A 19,455-nucleotide genomic window follows, 5' to 3' on the forward strand; every position below is an offset into this window, starting at 1 on the left:
CGGCTGAGCGTGTGCGCCGTCTGCCCGTTACCCAGAATGCTCCTGTGTTTTTATTTTTGTTAGTTTTTGGTGTTCCTTCTGTACTGTTAGCAGATGCTGTGTGTGTGAGGGTTTGAGGACAGTCTCTATATGAGCTGAGCTGATCAGCACACGGCTCAGTGAATGTCTTTGTGTTCATGCAGGAGCTCTGATTCGGACATGAATGGCAAGGCGGGCGGCAGAGGGCCAATGACCAGCGCTGGCGAGGCCAACAGCAACGCCAACAACCTCAGCATGGTGTCCGAGCCCACCTCAGAGGCCCAGAACCACTCGCGGGTCAGTACCACCACCACCACCACCACCACTGTTACCTAAACATTCAGAATGTGAACATCTCAGACAATTAAGACCAGCCCAGAATTTATATGTTAAAAAAAAACATAGAGTATCCAACAAATGTTATCCAACAAAAAATATTTTATTTCATGGGAAACTTTGATAGATAGAACTTTGAGTAGTCAGTGTACAGAGTATAAAGCAGTATAGATTTACTGTATTCTAAAAAAAAACAACTGTATATTCAATATGGCACCTCATGGCAAAGAACTCTCTTTCTCTCTCGGATGTTATAGAACAAATAGAATTGTTGTGCTATATGCACTATATGCTTCATCTACACCAGGGGTGTCCAAACTACGGCCTGCGGGCCATTTGCGGCCCGTTTCCTTTTTTGGAGCAGCCTGTGAGGTATTTTAAAAATAGAATGAAAGTTGGCCCGCTTTTAAGCAGGTTTTTATAATGTGAGATTCAAAGTTTGAATGCTTTCTAGCGCAGAAAATGGGCCAAAGAGTCTAAAAGCGGAAAGGGTGCGCATTTCTAGCGCAGAAAACGGGCCAAAGAGTCTAAAAGCGGACAGGGTGCACGTTTATAGCGCAGAAAAACGGGCCAAAGAGTCTAAAAGTGGAGAGGGTGCGCATTTCTAGCGCAGAAAAACAGGCCAAAGAGTCTAAAAGCGGAGAGGGTGCGCATTTCTAGCGCAAAAAACGGGCCAAAGAGTCTAAAAGCGGAGAGGGTGCGCGTTTCTAGCGCAGAAAAACGGGCCAAAGAGTCTAAAAGTGGAGAGAGTGTGCATTTCTAGCGCAAAAAAACGGGCCAAAGAGTCTAAAAGCGGAGAGGGTGTGCATTTCTAGCGCAGAAAATGGGCCAAAGAGTCTAAAAGCGGAAAGGGTGCGCATTTCTAGCGCAGAAAACGGGCCAAAGACTCTAAAAGCGGAGAGGGTGCGCATTTCTAGTGCAGAAAACGGGCCAAAGAGTCTAAAAATGGAGAGGGTGTGCATTTCTAGCGCAGAAAAACGGGCCAAAGAGTCTAAAAGTGGAGAGGGTGGGCGTTTCTAGCGCAAAAAACGGGCCAAAGAGTCTAAAAGCGGAGAGGGTGCACGTTTCTAGCGCAGAAAAACGGGCCAAAGAGTCTAAAAGCGGAGAGGGTGTGCATTTCCAGCGCAAAAAAACGGCCAAAGAGTCTAAAAACGGAGAGAGTGCGCAGTTGTAGCGCAGAAAACGGGCCAAAGAGTCTAAAAGCGGAGAGTAGTTAAGAAGTTTAATATTAAGAGACATCATGAAATGAAACATCAATTTGAAAAATCTTAGTTTACACAACACTGTCAAAGATAAAGATAGTAAGTCAAGTAGAATGGTGTGTAAATGAAATAATCAGGAAAAAGGTATTATTTAAAGTGGTATATTTCATAATTTGTTTTATTACAGAGTCTGTGGCCCGTGACTTTAAATATATTTCTCCGTCTGGCCCCCAACAAAAAAAGTTTGGACACCCCTGATCTACACAATGGGTTTCCAGGGTAGCTCCCACCAGGAAGAAGGCGGGGCTACACGTAGGAATTGGCAGTAGTGATAGCATTACATGGAGTAGCTTGTCGGGTAGAGTTGTAGTTGAGCTTCCAGGCAACCAGCTAGTTAATCAATAATACTGTTATTGATCATGTGGTGTTATTGTGCTGTTGGTTGCACAAAATGGCCGGTGTGATTTAATTAGTTAATTAGTTCTTGGTCAGCACTCTTACATTTACATTTATTTTCTGGTCTGGACTGAGTCTAACTTGTTATTAAAACATGATGTTTCTTTTTCTTCAGTTTTGTCCAAAAATTCTACTTTTGTACATACATTCTAGTTCTGTAAACTCAATGAAGGCAGTCTGAGACACACTGTTCTGCAAATAGAGGGCAGATTTTCCCAATGAGAAAACAGGACATACATTTTTGGCTTCATTTCTATACAACAGTATGGAAAAGAACAACTGATTCATATCCATATCGCTCTACAGTGTTGGATTAAAACAGTAAAAGCAACACAACATCGTTTCTCCTCCCTGGACCTTGAGTTTCCTTACTCAGCAAATCGTAGCATCATCCTCTCCTTACAAACTTGGCTCAACTCACTATGTAATTAACACTGTTTTTTTTGTGCTGGATTGAGGTGTTAGGACAGGGAATAAAGAATAAAAAGAACAGCAAGCCAGAAACATAATAGTGTGAAAATCCCACTGCAGAACTGGAGAGCACTGGTTTGAGATCATTCTAGAACTTCATAGATGATCTCAGTGTTGTAAATGTGATTTTCCCTAAACAATCCTTTACTCCTGTGTGTAAACAGGCCTCACGCACACCCAAGAAAGCCGCCACCTTCGGGAAGCGTTCCAATTCCATGCGCCGCAACCCCAAGGCCGTAGTGAGCAAACAGGGCTGGCTCCATAAGCAGGTATGGTTCAGTTTTTCTGGCACTTTCTTTGCAGTGCTTCATCATTCAGAGTGTGTTTAGTACACTGAAATGATAATAGTAAACTGATTGTGAAAGTTGTGAGGTGTTATCTTGTGAGTCTTGTGAGTGGTCATCATAGAAGGCATTACAACCCAGAGTGGACAGTGCAGTGGATTCTGCAACTAATGATACATTTAAAAAATCAATCAATTATGTTTTTTCTTCAATAAGTTGATTATTTATCCAATGAAAAGCCAATTTTATTAGATTTACAGCAGAAAAACTTGATTAAAACAAGTAAGATATAAATTTCCTGAAAGTGAGATTCATCTTGTTTAAATACTTTAGCAGGTTCTCGAAACAAGCTTGACTAAAACTACAGCTTGTGTTAACCCTTGTGTGGTGTTCGGGTCTGTGGGACCCGTTTTCATTTTTCATCAAATGATACAAAAAAAATATTTTGTCTAACTCAAACTCATTGGCATTGGCTCATTTTTTGTGAAAAACATATATCAAAACACATTCTCGATAAACACACACTGTACAACATTTATACTCAATACTCATTTATATTGCATACAGTATGTTTGGCCAAGGGCTAATAAACAAAAAAAAAATTCTACTCATATCTTGAGTTTAATTAATTTTCTTTAACATTTATTAAAAAAACTAATAAAAAAAGAGTAGCACTTTTTAAAAGAAATGTAACATAAGAAAGGTAAAGGGCAAATATTAACCATGTAAGCTGTTTACATTGCTTGCAATTTAGGTGAAGCAAGCATGTGTAAAGCATTTTAATGTAAAATTGCTTAATTTTGCTGAATTAAATACAAGTAACAAAGTAAACGAGGAACAAAAATATGAACACAACACAAGGGTTAATAAGCAGCCACATTAAAAGTGGAATTTAAGGTGGAACTGAAAACTCTGGGGGGATTCAAATGCTAATTTATTTCCTAAACATAAGTGAGATATACATTTACTAAGAATGAGACATTTAAGGTGGAATTTGAGGTGAAAGTGAAAACTTTGGGGAAAATGTTAATGCTAACGTAATCATGAGCTAATTATAAGTGAGATATACATTTACTAAGAATGAGACACTACAGTTTAAATTAAAACGGCTGGTCAAGCTGCCGCATTTAAGGTGGAATTTAAGGTGAAAGTGAAAACTTTGGGGAAAATGTTAATGCTAACGTAATCGTAAGCTAATTATAAGTGAGATATACATTTTCAAAAAATGAGACCCATCTTGTTTTACTACTCTAGCAGGCTCTGGCAACTTTGAGTGAGAGGAAAAAATAGGACTAACTTTAGCTTGGATAAAACTACAGCTTGTTTTGGATCTTTAAGGTGGAATTTATGGTGGAAGTGAAAACTTAGGGGGGATTCTAATGCTACCTTGTTTACTACATTTGAATGAGGTATACATTTACTAAGAATGAGACATGTCTTATTGAACTACTCTACTCTAGCACGCTCTAGAAATATTAAGTGAGAGAAAAAAATAAAACTTGTCACTAATATTAGCTTGAGTAATGCTAACTTGTTCCCTAAATGTAAGCGATATATAACTTTACTAAAAATGAGACTCATCTTGTTTAACTACTCTAGCATGCAGTTAAATGCAAGAAAAAAAATAAGAACTAACCTTAGCTTGCATAAAACTACAGCTGGTTTTGGGACTGCTGGTCAAGCTGCCACATTTAAGGTGGAATTTAAGGTGAGAGTCAAAACTCTGGTGGGAGAAACTAATGCTAACTTGTTTTGTTTGCTCAATGTGAGTGAGATATAAATGTTTTAAAATTGAGAGGCTTCCTGTTTAACTACTCTAGCAGGCTCTAGGAACACTAGGAGTGACAGAACAAATTGAATTAACTTACTATAAACCTAGCTACCATGAATCTCCTTTACCCATGAAGTGCCTTACTGCCCCACATTAGGGGGTAACAATTGTAGTTACTTAAATGTGTAATAACATAGACCCAACTAATCGATTATTATTAAATTAGTTGCCAACTATTTTAATAATCGGTTTTAATGTATTTAATCAGCCCTAAATTCATGTGGCCTGGCCTTACTCACATGTTAAAACCTCACAACTTATAAAGGTAGCTGTTCCCAAGCTGTCCCCTGAGGAAACACTTTAGTCAAGTCAAGTCAAGCTGATTTTATTGTCATTACATCTGAGTACAGGTACCCAGTGTAGTGAAACTACGCTCCTCCGGAACCATGGTGCAACATGGGACAACAAGCAATAGACAACATAAAGTGCAGGAGTGACGACAGTGCAACATAAAACTATAACACTACAATAACAATAAATACAATAAATACAAAAGACGAGACAATTTAAAAGACAGGACAGGACAGTGCAGTACCGATACATACCGCTGTTCCATGACTGTTGTCATGATAGTGTACAATAATGGCCAGTAATAAATCATTTAATGCCATTTATGCATGATTGCATTATTAAGCGTTATAATGATGATTGCAAACTTTCATGCATGCTCATTTCGTTGTATGTTGCAGGCCAGCAGTGGCGTGAAGCAGTGGAACAAGCGCTGGTTCGTGCTGACAGATCGATGTCTCTTCTACTATAAAGGTAGGCTGGGATGTAAGATTGTATGATGATCTGTATTTTTAGCGTTATTGTGGCGCAGTAGCTCTGTTTTTTCATACTGAAGATGTCGTGCTCACATGACATAACAAGACTGGAGGTAGAGTGAGGCAGAGCTAGGCTGAATGTGGTGAGATGTAGAGTATGAAAGAGTGGGTTAGAGCAATATAGACCACACTGCTTCTTACTCAGAGAAAACATGGTAGCTAAACACCTTTGAAAATCCTAATTTATCATGTTTCACGTAGAAATTGTTGCACATTCCATCTTGTGCATCTCAATCGAAAAGCCATTGTTCTATTCACATGCTGGTGGCATTTAATGCATTCAAGATTTGCTTATTCAAATGATATGTGTCACCCAAACTCGCAAAGGTCTTTTTTAAATATTCATTTGAATGCAGTGTGCTATAAACAGGCCTGTTCTGCGTCTGGGTTTTACATAATACACAGCGCGCGACGTGTCCGACATGTGTTTTGAGAAACATGCAGCTACAGTTGGCTCTGCTGGAACCCAAATTACTGGAGAGCATTTTTGATTTGTCTTGAGATACTATGTTCATACTGTTATGAAATGTGCACATTCTTGAAATCGGGCAGCAGCATTTGTTTTGGAAAGCTTCCGTGAACCTTCTTCGTATTTCTTTTTTTTTGTCTCATGGCTTTTCCTTGTAAACAGTGACTTGCTGACTACACTCCTCATCAAAGAAGTACTTGCAGTGCCCAGAAGGAAGTGTCGGATTGTATTTCATTTATAAGGAAGAATATTGAAAAAAAAAAAAAGTTACCAGGAACAACAAATGATTAAAATGTAGACTGATACGGGCAACTCTTGAACACTTGCTCATGCTTACTGAGCTACACATAAAGAAGTACAGTGGTGTGCCCTCTAAATAATTATTTTTTTTTGTCACTCCTGGATGTTCCAGAACATCAAACACATGTAAATATGTTTGATGGTCAAATACAACACAAGTCAACACAAAAAGCAGTTTTTAAATGAAGGTTTTTATTATTAAGGGAGAAAACAAGCATGCTTTTGTGACCTCTTGGATGAGTCGACGCTGCGCTCTTGGGGTAATTTTGGTCAGCCAGCCACCCCTGGGAAGATTAGGAGGCTGACTGTTGACTGTTGTCCTGGTTTTAATCAGTCAGTGGCGCACCTGTATTTCCCACCGCCAAGACAGAAACACGACATTCATGCCCATCAGTGTAGATATACTCTTAAACTCAGGCACTATTTAAACGATGCGGGCGCAAGGTGTAAAAATAGACTGTTGGCGGGGTGTAAGAAAGCAACGAGCATCGCTACACGCCTTGCGCAGGGTGTACAATAGGGAACTGCTTGAATTTTTGCACCAGGAGTAAAGGCATACAGTTATCCAAAAGCAGTGAGTAAGACTGGTGGAGGAGAACATGCCAAGATGCATGAAAACTGTGATTAAGATAAGATAACTGTGATTTTTGAACTCTTAAAACTTTATGAATATGAACTTGTTTTCTGTTGCATTATTTGAGGTCTGAAAGCTCTGCATATTTTTTTTTGTTAATTTGACCATTTCTCATTTTCTGCATATAAATTCTCTAAATTAAAATATTTTTTTTAATTTGGAATTTGGTAGAAATGTTGTCCGTAGTTTATAGAATAAAACAACAAGGTTCATTTCATTCAAACATATACCTATACCTTTTTTCCAGAGCTGTATATATATATATATATATATATATATTTAAATATATATAGACATATATATTTGAAGTATGAATCACAGATCTCACTTCACAGTCACTTCATTAAAACAGCATAATTGCAACCTGTATGTCATTCCACAAGCTATTATAGTACAGCAGAGTACATGCAGTGCCCACTTACTGACCTATAATGGCTGGATCTTCTGAATTACTGTGAGTCATGCTTGCATCATAAGACGGGGAAAAAGATACGGCGCTGGAAAATGGAAAGCACTTAGCCAATTTTTGCGGCTAATTTCACGGCTGACAGGAAGTACGTGTTTTTGTGGAGAGCGGTTTTGACGCCTGGAGGAGCTTTGTAGAAGGTTGGGTACAGGGATTGGACGCACCTGTCTGCACACATCCATCACGACCAGCACAGAATCATCTGGAATGAGGACTTTGTGGATGATGGCGGCGGTGGTGGTGGTGGTGTAGGTGGAGATGATGATGGTGATGGTGAAGGAGGGTTGGAGTGGGGGTTCCCATGTTTCTACTGTCCTTTAGTCCAGCTGTGAAGGTCAGAGAAAAGAGAAAAAGAGAAAAGGCCTGGAAACAGAGGAGGGTGCTGGGACAGATGGCCAGCGGCTCCACCCCCTGTTTCACCACCAATACCAGTGTTTCCAGCCTAGAGTCTTGACCAATCCTATTGAAGGCTGAGCTCTGCCCATTGTGTTAGCTCTCTTCTGGTTATCACACATCTGTCGTCCACAGCATGTACTATAGAGTTGAGCCCAAGCTTAGCTGGGCTAAAGTCTAGTGATTAGCATGGCTAGCCTAAATTCTTCACGTTTTTTCTCTTATAAAGTTCAAATAATAAATATATAAATAAAAAGTTCTTATCTTGCCGCAAGTTTTAAATGCAGATTTTTTTTTATTAAGAGAGAAAACAACCCAAACTTACATGGCCTACGTGGCATGCTTTTTTGACCTCTTGGATGAGTCGCTGCTGTGCTCTTGAGGTAATTTTGTGGATAATGGCTCTCATTGTGGTTAGCTGGAGTCCCAAAATGTTAGAAATTGCGTCATAACCTTCTTCCAGACTGATAAATCCTAATTACCGCTCAAATGCGTTTTTTAATTCAGGACGTTTTCCACATTATCCACATTTTTCCTCTTATAAAGGCTCCTGTTGTTTTAATAGTTTAAGGTTCTTAAATTCCTGCATGACATAGTGTTTATTTCCCAATTAAATCCAACTGCATTTCTCCCAAATTTCAAATAAAAAATGGTCATTTAGAGCATTTATTCGCAGAAAATGAGAAATGGCTGAAATAACAAAAAAGATGCAGAGCTTTCAGACCTCAAATAATGCAATATATGTATCATATTCGCAAAGGTGGAATAACCCTGGTTTTTAATCACAGTTTTCATGCATCTTGGCATGTTCTCCTCCACCAGTCTTACACACTGCTTTTAAAGAACTTTATGCCACTCCTGGTGCAAAAATTCAAGCAGTTCAGTTTGGTTTGCTGACTCGTGATCATCCATCTTCCTCTTGATTATATTCCAGAGCTTTTCAATTTGGTAAAATCAAAGAAACTCATCATTTCTGAGTGTGTTCTAACTTTGGCAGATTGGTATTTTAATGGCGCAGTGCTTTACGCATTGCCAAGATAGAAATGGACATCTGACTGTTGACTGTGTCAGGGTTTAAATCAGAGAGTGGTGTACCTGTGTTTTACACTGCTAAGATAGCAATACGCCAGAATTTTAATGTACACATCTCACTTCCAGACCACCACGCCCATTGGCGTAGATACAAAATATTCACAAGCGCTGTTGCTATTTAAACATGGTAGGTGCAAGGTGTGAAAATACACTGTTGGCGGGGTGTATGATAGTCATGAGCATTGCGATGGATCTTGTATATGGTGTAAGATAGGGCTTAGCCCTTAATTTAATAATTAAAGAGGTATAAAGCCATTATTATTATTATTATTATTATTATTATTATTATTATTATTATTATATTACTGGCCTTGATCTTTAAAAGACAAATCTTCTCCTGCTAAGTAGTGCCCCCCAGTGGTCTGGAGTTTAGTTGTTTAGTTGAGTTATAAAAAAGAGATTCCTTTGCTCTCTGCAACAAACTATATCTGTCTCTAGCAGATATAGACAGAGTTTTTATGAAAATTATGAAGAATAGCCCTCAGAGATCCACTTTCCTCACTGGGTATCACCTCGGCCCAAACGTCTGTGGGATGAGCAGTGTGTGTCTTGTATATCAGCTGAATGTCAGCATACCCAGAGCTCTCTCTCTCTCTCTCTCTCTCTCTCTCTCTCTTTCTCTCTCTCTCTCTCTCTCTCTCTCTCTCTCTCTCTTTTTTCCCCCTCTCTGTCTCCCTCTCTCGCCCACATGTCATCCCGAGCCACCATCATCCTCACTATAGCACAGCAGCTCAGCTGCAAGAACCCTTATTATGACCCCAAGGCTTTTTTATCATCTTTTTATCCTTTTCACAAAAAAAACATGCAATAGCGGCTGGTGGAGCATTGGGGACTTCAGAAGGGGAAACTCAGAGCTCAGTACTCATTTACCCATAGTAACACCAAAGAAACGAAGGAGTGACGTTTCTCTCTCTGACTGCTTACTGCTCTAGCTTTGAAATACAGATGTTAACTGCTCTAGCTGATGTTAGTTAGATGTTAGCTTTCCCAGCTGGTGTTAAATATGTGTTAATTACTCTAGCTGATTTCTTGCATCAGCAAGATTTGGATTACTGTAGATATTGTTAGATGGATGTAAACTGCCCTAGCTTTTGTAATCCAGATGTTGACTGCTTTAGTTGTTAAAATCCAGATGTTAACTGCTCTAGCTGTTGTAATCCAGATGTTCTTCTGGCCACGCCACACATCTGTACGTACTTACGTCACATGTACAGCCTCTAAAAGAGGATCCGGCTCAGTTTTACTGAACACAAGCGGCTGGTGGAGAATTGGGGACTTCAGAAGAGGAAACTCAGAGCTCAGTACTCATTCACCCATAGTAAAACCAAAGAAACGAAGGAGTGAAGTTTCTCTCTCTGACTGCTAACTGCTCTAGCTTTGTTATACAGATGTTAACTGCTCTAGCTGTTGTTAGTAATATGTTAGCTTTCCAGCTGGTGTTAAGTATGTGGTAATTACTCTAGCTGATTTCTGGGATCAGCAAGATTTGAATTACTGTAGATGTTGTTAGATGGATGTAAACTGCTCTAGCTGTTGTAATCCAGATGTTAACTGCTCTAGCTGTTGTAATCCAGATGTTCTTCTGGCCACGCCACACGTCTTTACGTACTTACGTCACACGTACAGCCTCTAAAAGAGGATTCGGCTCAGTTTTACTGAACGCGACCAGCTGTTGGAGCATTGGGGACTTCAGAAGAGGAAACTCAGAGCTCAGTTCTCATTCACTCATAGTAAAAACAAAGAAACGAAGGAGTGAAGTTTCTCTTTCCGATTGAACATAACCTGGAGTCGGATTCATCCACTCTGAAAGGAGACCGCATCACACCCGCCCAGTTTAAAATTATTCTTCCGCATGTTCGGTGCAATTACCCATTCTCACCATATACTGTTTTTGCATTGCCCAAAAATGCATTCATTTTCAATAAGCATAAAGCATGCAGCGAAAACCTAGTGAGCCCAGTGCATCCCAAACTTATCAACATTATCATTTTAATATAACATAGTAGTATGGCTTTTAGAACAATTTGTTTTGGGGAAGGGGCGGTAGTGGACTATAAGCTTTTGTACTTAATAGAATTTTTGTGCTCACATTACGTTTACTTTTATACTTTAAGTAGTTTTGAAATCAGTTTACACTTTTACTTGAGTAAAAAGCTGGAGTTGATACTTCAACTTTTATTGTTTAAAATATTATATTTTAAACCCTAGTATCTATACATCTACCTACAGAGTAATAAATGAACACACCACCACTATGTCAGTTTGTCACTGCAGTGAAGAACAGATTAAATTATGATTGAATAAAGTTTGCAGACAAACTGAATTGCTATAGTCCACAATAATTTTGTACATGACTGTTTTTTTTATCGTTTTTTGTTCTAAGGAGAATGGGCTGTCTTGTTGTATTCAGTGTTACATGTGATAAAAAATTCCAGTGAGGGCTATTTTTGCCTCCTCAGAAGATTAGGCTGTAATTTGTTGTTGTCAGAGCTGAAACTGAAAACACAACCGACTGGCTTTTATGACTGTAATATGAGACAGTCTGATAATATCAGTTTTATGTGTAAATATGATTAGGCTGAGTTGCTCTTACTGATTTTGTATTGTCCAAAAACAAAAGGAAAAAAAAAGTGATGCAAATAAAAAAATATCCATTTTTATTTTTTAGTTCCTAGTCTAAAATACAAAATATGTATCACATGAGTATCTAAATTATGATACCTATGTTTTTGCTGTGTTAAAGAAATATTGACTAATGCTTAAGTGTAATATATGATTTATATATATTATTATATTATTATTATTATTATTATTTGATATAATTAAAAATATATGTTTTTTAAATATAAAAAAATATAACTACTCTAGTTGATGTTAGCTAGATGTTAACGGCTCTAGCTGATGTCAGTAAGATGATTACAGCTCTAGTTGATGTCAGATAGGTGGTTAACTGCTCTATCTAATGTTTGCTATATGCTAACTGTAACTGATCTGAAGCAGATGTTTACTGCTTTAGCTGATTGCTACTTCTATTGCTGACATTTGATAGATATTAATGGCTATACACAATGTTTTCTAGATGTTAACTGCTCTAGCTGTTGTAATCCAGATGTTAACTGATCTAGCTGCTGTAATGCAGATGTTGACTGTTCTAGCTGATGTAATCCAGATGTTAACTGCTCTAGCTGTAATACATATGTTAACTGCTCTAGCTGCTGTAATCCAGACGTTAACTGCGCTAGCTGTTGCAATCCAGATGTTGGCTGCTTTAGCTGTTGTAATCCAGATGTTAACTGCTCTAACTCTTGTAATCCAGATGTTAACTGCTCTTGCTGTTGTAATCCAGATGTTAACTGCTCTAGCTGCTGTAATCCTGATGTTGACTGCTCTAGCTGTTATAATCCAGATGTTGACTGCTCTATCTGATGTTAATAAAATGTCAACTACTCTAGCTGATATCAGATAGATGTTAACTGCTCTAGCTGATGTGTGATATGTGCTAACTGTAGTTGATCTGAACCTGATGTTTACTGCTCTAGCTGATTGCTAGTACTATTGCTGACGTTGGATAGATATTAACAGCTATAACTGAGGTTTTCTAGATGCGAACTACTATTGCTGATGTTAGCTAAATGTTTACTGCCCTTGCCGTTGTAATCCAGATATTAACTGCTCAAGATGTTAATTAGATGTTAACTACCCCAGCTGATGTTAGTTACATGTTAACTACCCCAGCGGACTTCAGCTAGATATTAACTACAGTAGATGATGTTAGATTGATGTTGATTGATGATAAACTGCTCTAGCTGATGTTTGATTTATGCTAACTGTAGTTAATCTGAAGCAGATGTTTACAGCTGTAGCTATTGTAATCCAGATGTTGACTGCTCTAGCTGTTGTAATACAGATGCTGACTGCTCTAGCTGTTGTAATCCAGATGTTAACTACCCCAGCTGATATTAGGTAGATGTTAACTACTCTAGCTTGCCGGCGTCAGCTAAATATTAGCTTCTGTAGACGATGTTAGATTGATGTAAACTACTGCAACTGATGTTAGTTAGATGTTAAGTACTGTAGAGGATGTTAGGTAGATGTTAACTTTTTTTAAATGATGTTTGATAGACGTTAACTGTAGTTGTTGTAAAGTAAATTTTTACTGCTCTAACTTATGTTAGCTAGATGCTAACTGCTTTAACTGATGTTTAATAGATGTAAAATATTGTGACTGACATTAGCTGGATGTTAACTGTATGTGTTGTGAAGTAGATGTTTACTGCATAGGATAATGTTTGATAGATGTTAACAGCTATATCTGATGTTTGATAGACATTACCTGTTTAGATGTTTACTGTTCTAACTGATGTTAGCTAGATGTTACCTGCTCTAGCTGATCTTTGATAGACATTATCTTCTATTGCTGTCGTTAGCTAGATGTTAACCACTCTAGCTGATGTTTGATAGATGCTAATGGCTATACCTAGTGTTTGTTAGATGTAAACAACTATTGCTGATGTTAGCTTGATGTTAACTGCTCTAGCTGCTGTAAGCCAGATGTTAACTGCTCTAGCAGATGTTAGTTAGATGTTAACTTCTTTCCTTGGTGTTAGGAAGATGTTAACTGCTCAAGCTGATGTCAACCAGATTTTAATTGCTCTATCTGATGTTAGCCAGATGTAAACTGCTCTAGCTGATGTTAGGAAGATGTTAACTGCTCAAACCGATCTCAGCTAAACATTAACTATTCTAGTTGGTGTTTGATAGATATTAACTGCTCAAGCTGATCTCATCCAGATGTTAACTGTTCTAGCTGATGTTAGGAAGATGTTATCTAAGCTAAACAATGTCAGCTAGACGTTAATGCTATTCTGGTTGATGTTTGATAGATGTTAACTGCTGTAGCTGATGTTAGGTAGATGTCAACTATTCTAGCTGATGTTAGGAAGATGTTATCTAATATAACTGATGTCGGCTAGACATTATCTCTTCTAGCTGATGTTAGGAAGATGTTATCTACTCTAACTGATATCAGATAGACTTCAACTATACTAGCTGGTGTTTGGTAGATGTTAACGCTTTAGCTAATGTTAGCCAGATGTTCACTGCTCTAGCTGATGTTAGTAAGATATTAACTACTCTACCTGGTGTTAGGTAGATGTTAACTAATCTAGCTGATTTCAGCTAGCTTATTTCAGAAAGATGTTAGCTTTTCTAGCTTGTGTTTTAGATGTTAACTGCTCTATCTAGATGTTCTCAAACTGATGTCAGCCAGAAGTTAATTGCTCTAGCTGATTTGAGTAAACTTAGATACCTAATCTAACCGATGTTAGCTAGACGCTAACGCTATTCTAGTTGGTGTTTGATAGATGTTAACTGCTGTAGCTGGTGTTAGGTAGCTGTCAACTATTCTAGCTGACGTTAGGTGGATGTTAGCTTCTTTTTTGTGTAACCCAGAAGTCATTTCAGAGCATTTCTTTTGGCCAGTTTATCATTAAATATTTGTTCAGATAAAAAAGTAGAGATAATGCAGTGCATATTTTTTTTGTCATGCAATTTATCATTTCATTCTGTATGTCTAGCCAACAAACTCATTCATCTCCACTGGTAACAGCCAGGTCACGCCACATGCAGTGTGTACTGTACACACCGTTCCCTCTGAACACACACACACACACAAACACACACACACACACACACACACACGCACACACGCACAAACACACACTTACACGGACTATCCACATGCAAAGCTCAGGGTCGCTCCATGCTGGCATGTTTCCAATGACGCGCTTGTAACCTGTGAACACACACTAAACCCAGTTAAAGGCTACGCTGGATTTCTGAGCCCGTTACCCACAATCCCCCCCAACCCATACGCCCCCTGGCATGCACTTAAACCAGGCAGCAAGGGGTTAGAGGTCAGCTCCTCTCCCTCTGTCAAAACCAGGATCAAATACATGTGATTCCTCCCATGGGGGAAAGGCAGGTGCGCAAAGCCAAGCACGGGTTCAAACAGCCCGTACTGGAGGCACATACCTATCCCAGCATGCCCTGCAGCATTTACAGCAGTTTTACCACCTAACCCAACCTTTTCCATGCAGCATCTGTGATGCATCTGCAGCGTAATGTTCAATTACTACAAAAAATACCTAAAGCACGTTCAAAAACAATAGAGGAGCATCTTCTGACAAGCCATTCGTTTTTGTTTGACAAGGTTTTCTGAACCTATCAAACATCAGCTATAGCAATTAATGTCTATCTAACATCAGCTGGAGTAGAGCAGTAAACATCAAACGTCAGCCAGAGTAGAGCAGTAAACATCTAACATCGGATAAAGTAGAGCGGTAAACATCTAACATCAGCTAAAGTAAAGCAGTAAACATCAAACATCAGCTAGAGCAGTAAACATAACATCAGCTAAAGTAGAGTATTAAATATCTAACATCAGCTAGAGCAGTGTACATCTAACATTAGCTAGATTAGTAAACATCTAACATCAGCTAGAGCAGTATACATCTAACATTAGCTAGAGTAGCAAACATCTAACATCAGCTAGAGTTGTAAAGATTGAACATTAGCTAGCGCTGTAAACATCTAACATCAGCTAGAGCAGTATACATCTAACATTAGCTAAAGTAGTAAACATCTAACATCAGCTAGAGCAGTATACATCTAACATTAGCTAGAGTAGCAAACATCTAACATCAGCTAGAGTTGTAAAGATTGAACATTAGCTAGTGCTGTAAACATCTAACATCAGCTAGAGCAGTATACATCTAACATTAGCTAGAGTAGCAAACATCTAACATCAGCTAGAGTTGTAAAGATTGAACATTAGCTAGTGCTGTAAACATCTAACATCAGCTAAAGTAGTAAACATCTAACATCAGCTAGAGCAGTATACATCTAACATTAGCTAGAGCAGTAAACATTGAACAATAGCTAGAACAGTAAACATCTAACATCAGCTAGAGCAGTAAACACTGAACATCAGCTAGAGCAGTAAACATTGAACATTAGCTAAAGAATTAAACATTTAACATTAACTAAAGAAGTAAGCATCTAACATTAGCTAGACCAGTAAACATCCAACATCATCCAAACCAGTAAACATCCAACATCAGCTAGAGTAGTAAACATTGAACATTAGCTAAAAAAGTAAACATCTAACATCCACAAACGAAGTAAACATTGAACATTAGCTAGAGCAGTAAACATCTAACATCAGCTAGAGCCATAAACTTCTAACATCAGCCAAAGAAGTAAACATCTAACATCCACTAAAGAAGGAAACATCTAACATTAGCTTGAGCAGTAAACAGCTAACATTAGCTAGAGCAGTAAAGATCTAACATTAACTAGAGCTGTAAACATCTAACATTAGCTAGAGTAGTAAACATTATCATCAGCTAAAGTATTAAATATCTAACATTAGCTAGACCAGTAAATATCTAACATCAGCTATAGTAATTGATGTGCATTTAACATTAGGTAGAGCAGTAAACATCTAACATCAGCTAGAGAAATTAATATCTATCTAACATCAGTTATAGTAAACATCTAACATTAGCTATAAAAATTAAAGTCTATCTAACATCAGCTTGGGTGTTTGGTGTTAACATCTAACGTTGGCTATAAGAATTAATGTCTAACATCAGCTAGAGTAGTAAACATCTAAAACTGGCTAGAGCAGTAAATATCTAACATTAGCTATAACAAATAATAGGTATCTTACATCAGTTAAAGTAGTAAACATCTAACATCATCAAGGGTAGTAAACATCTAACATCAGGGGCCTTATGTACTAAGACTTGCGTGGACTTCCTACTAAAATGTTCCGTACGCTCAGACCTGAAAAGTTCCTACGCACAAAAAAATCCGGATTTATCAAACCGTGCGTAGGCAGAATCCCACGTACTTTCTCTTAGTACATCGCAATCAACTTGAAATCAAGTGCAAGTGCACGAAAACATCACACCTGCCATGTCTCCTCCCTCAATTACGCAGAGTATAAAGTTAGAATAATAATAATAATAATAAAAAAAATAATAATAAAAAATATTATTATTATATTATTATTAATATAATATACGCGTAGCGTATAATTACCCATGTTTTAAATTGTATTATTCTAAGAGGGATAATAAATGATTTCATTTAAATGCTTTAAATGAGTTGCTTACCAAGAAGCCACCCGTCACGCACTCAGCTTGTTTTCTTATCCTCTTATGCTCTTGGAAATCTAAACGGCTTATAAGCCAGTCATCATCATGGGCCAAAAAAACATAATGGTCGTGGAAAATGCGCTCTCAATGAATTTGGCCATTAGCAATATTTTCCAATAATGCCAACGTTGCCAACTCCAACAACTTCAGCGCAAACTTTTATGCATGTTTATATAATCTAGGCTAAGTGGAAACACGTTGAACGATTATTTATGTAAGCCAATGAAATTGTCTGATTTATTAACTTTATTTTACCCAGTAATGCTGACTACACTATGTGTGCATAAAGGATGTCTTAATAGTTGTAATTTCAATGCATCGCCTCTAAGTGTCGCCAAATGACAAAAACACAATACATACGTACAAAAAAAGGCGTACGCCCGAAACAAAAGTTCCGTGGGGGAACGCACTTTCTCACGTTCAAGTCAAATTTAGCGTGAAATATGGCGTACGCAATGTTTTTGTGCGTACGCACCTTTAGTACATGAGGCCCCAGATGTTTACTGCTCCATCTATGTATTAAATGTATTAAAAATAACCTGATATAGCCAAAGATGGTACGAACTGCTCATTCATAAATGTACAAAAACACAAGAAAAACATAGGAAGTAAACAGGAAGTTGCTTTGTGATTAGGACTGTATCTGCTTTGGACTTTTGTTCAATGCTGTGAACCGCTCCTAGGCCACTAATGGGTCCATTAATGGTTCTGTTCTGGGCTGGGCCTTGCTCTTTTACTCTGCAGGTTCTCCGTACAGCTAAGCTGGTTTAATTATGTGTGGGAGTCCAGCAGACCTGTGGAGACTGCATGATTCAACCCTGTTGACTTTGCCACTGTCTCTCAGGCGCTGTTCTGCCCCCTCCTCTCCGGGCTCCTGTGGAGATCAGAGCCAGAGCACTGCCTCTGCCCTTCTTCCCAGAGTCTGGCCCAGTCAGTGGCCTTGTTAGGAGAGGTTTAGTCGTTAGTGAGTTATGCTCGCTGTCCACTTAGGACTTGGACGAGAGAGGATCTCTTAGATGTTGTAATAAGAGGTTGCTTCTGCCAACCACGTTTTCGGAATCCGTGGTGCTTCCTCTGCATGGACTCTAAAAGTGCTGCATCTGAAATTTTGAGCTGGTTTACTTTAAAGCTAAAAGCTGTGGTCAGCAGGGTTGGAGTATGTTAGCTGTGATGCTAACATGAGGACTCAGTAGGGTTGGATCGTGTTATGCCGACCTTACACCATACGATTTTCAAGCAATTTCACTGTCACAGATAGAGTCGGGTTGCGGCCTCGTCATCTCGATCGTTCAGTGTAAGGTGGTGGTTAGGATTGAAGGTTTAAAGTCAGTGTTTTTCTCGTCCTGGCATTCAGATCAATTCAACCAGGTTTAATATTCTCATAAGAGACTTGGTTCAAGCAAACAGTGATGTGAACAATGTCAACAACCAATAGGAGAGCTACGGTAAGCCGCAAGGCATGCGCATGCATCTTAATACATGGCAAAGGAATTTGAGGAGAATTGTGGCAAACACTGTTGGGTTCCCACATTAGAGAGAGTCCAGATCCAGAGAGAGGCAGGCACCAGCACCCAACCTTGAATGAACTTGCACCACTATCGATCAGAAATCTGAGGGTTGCTCAGGAGGATATGGGGAAAGAAAAGAATGGAGGCCCTTCAAGTCATGGTTTTGAATCTGATGCGAGCAGTTACAGGAAGCAAGTGGAGTTAATGTAGCAAGGAAGTAACATGACAGAAGTTAAAAAACTGAAGACTGAAGAGTCGTGCTGTCTCATTCTCAATCAGTTGCATGGGTTTGATGGCTTGTAAAGGAAGGCCAGCCAGAAGGGAGTTGCAGTAGTCAATTTGCAAGTCTTGAAACGACGAGAGACTCCAAAAGCACTTAGATTGCTTTGTTTTTGGCTTTGTAGACTCGGTAAGGATATAAGGTTTTGAATCAGAAGCAGGCATCTACGGGAAGCCAGTGAAGGAAATGCAGCAAAGAAGTGACATGACAAAACTTCGAAAGGCTGAAAACTGAAGTCGTGCTGCTGCATTCTGAATCAGTTGCAGGGGTCTGATTGATTGTAAAGGAAGACCAGCCAGAAGGGAGAAGTCTTGAAATGACGAAAGACTCCAAAAGCACCTGGGTGGCTTTGTTTTTGGTTTTGTAAGCTAGGGTTGTAAGTTAGGGTTTTGAATCTAATGCAAGCGGCTACAGGAAGCCAGCATGCCTGAACTTCGAAGGGCTGAAGACTGAAGAGTTCAGAATCAGTTGCAGTGGCTGATTGCTTGTAAAGGAAGACCAGCCAGAGGGGAGTTGCAGTAGTCAATTTGCAAGTCTTGAAATGACGAGAGATTGCACAAGCAAGCTTGGGTGGCTTCCTTTTTGGTGTGGTAGGCCATGTAAGTCTGTAAGGTTTTGAATCAGATGCAGGCGTCTACGAGAAGCTAGTGGAGGGAATACAACAAGGGA

At 38.8% G+C, this 19,455-nt stretch overlaps 1 protein-coding gene across 10 annotated transcripts in view; it reads left to right on the plus strand.

Moving 5' to 3' along the window:
- The window catches only part of plekha6 (pleckstrin homology domain containing, family A member 6), a 141,064-nt gene that overhangs the window by 45,171 nt on the left and 76,438 nt on the right, over positions 1–19,455 (plus strand). For all 10 annotated transcript variants that reach the window (XM_049471616.1, XM_049471620.1, XM_049471619.1 and 7 more), the window contains exons 3-5: positions 183–315; positions 2,648–2,752; positions 5,288–5,360. In XM_049471616.1, coding sequence (XP_049327573.1) covers positions 183–315; positions 2,648–2,752; positions 5,288–5,360 — 311 coding nt within the window. The remainder of the gene's footprint in view (positions 1–182; positions 316–2,647; positions 2,753–5,287; positions 5,361–19,455) is intronic.

This window comes from Astyanax mexicanus, chromosome 24, assembly GCF_023375975.1.
Source record: "Astyanax mexicanus isolate ESR-SI-001 chromosome 24, AstMex3_surface, whole genome shotgun sequence".
In the NCBI taxonomy this organism is placed as follows: domain Eukaryota; kingdom Metazoa; phylum Chordata; class Actinopteri; order Characiformes; family Acestrorhamphidae; genus Astyanax; species Astyanax mexicanus.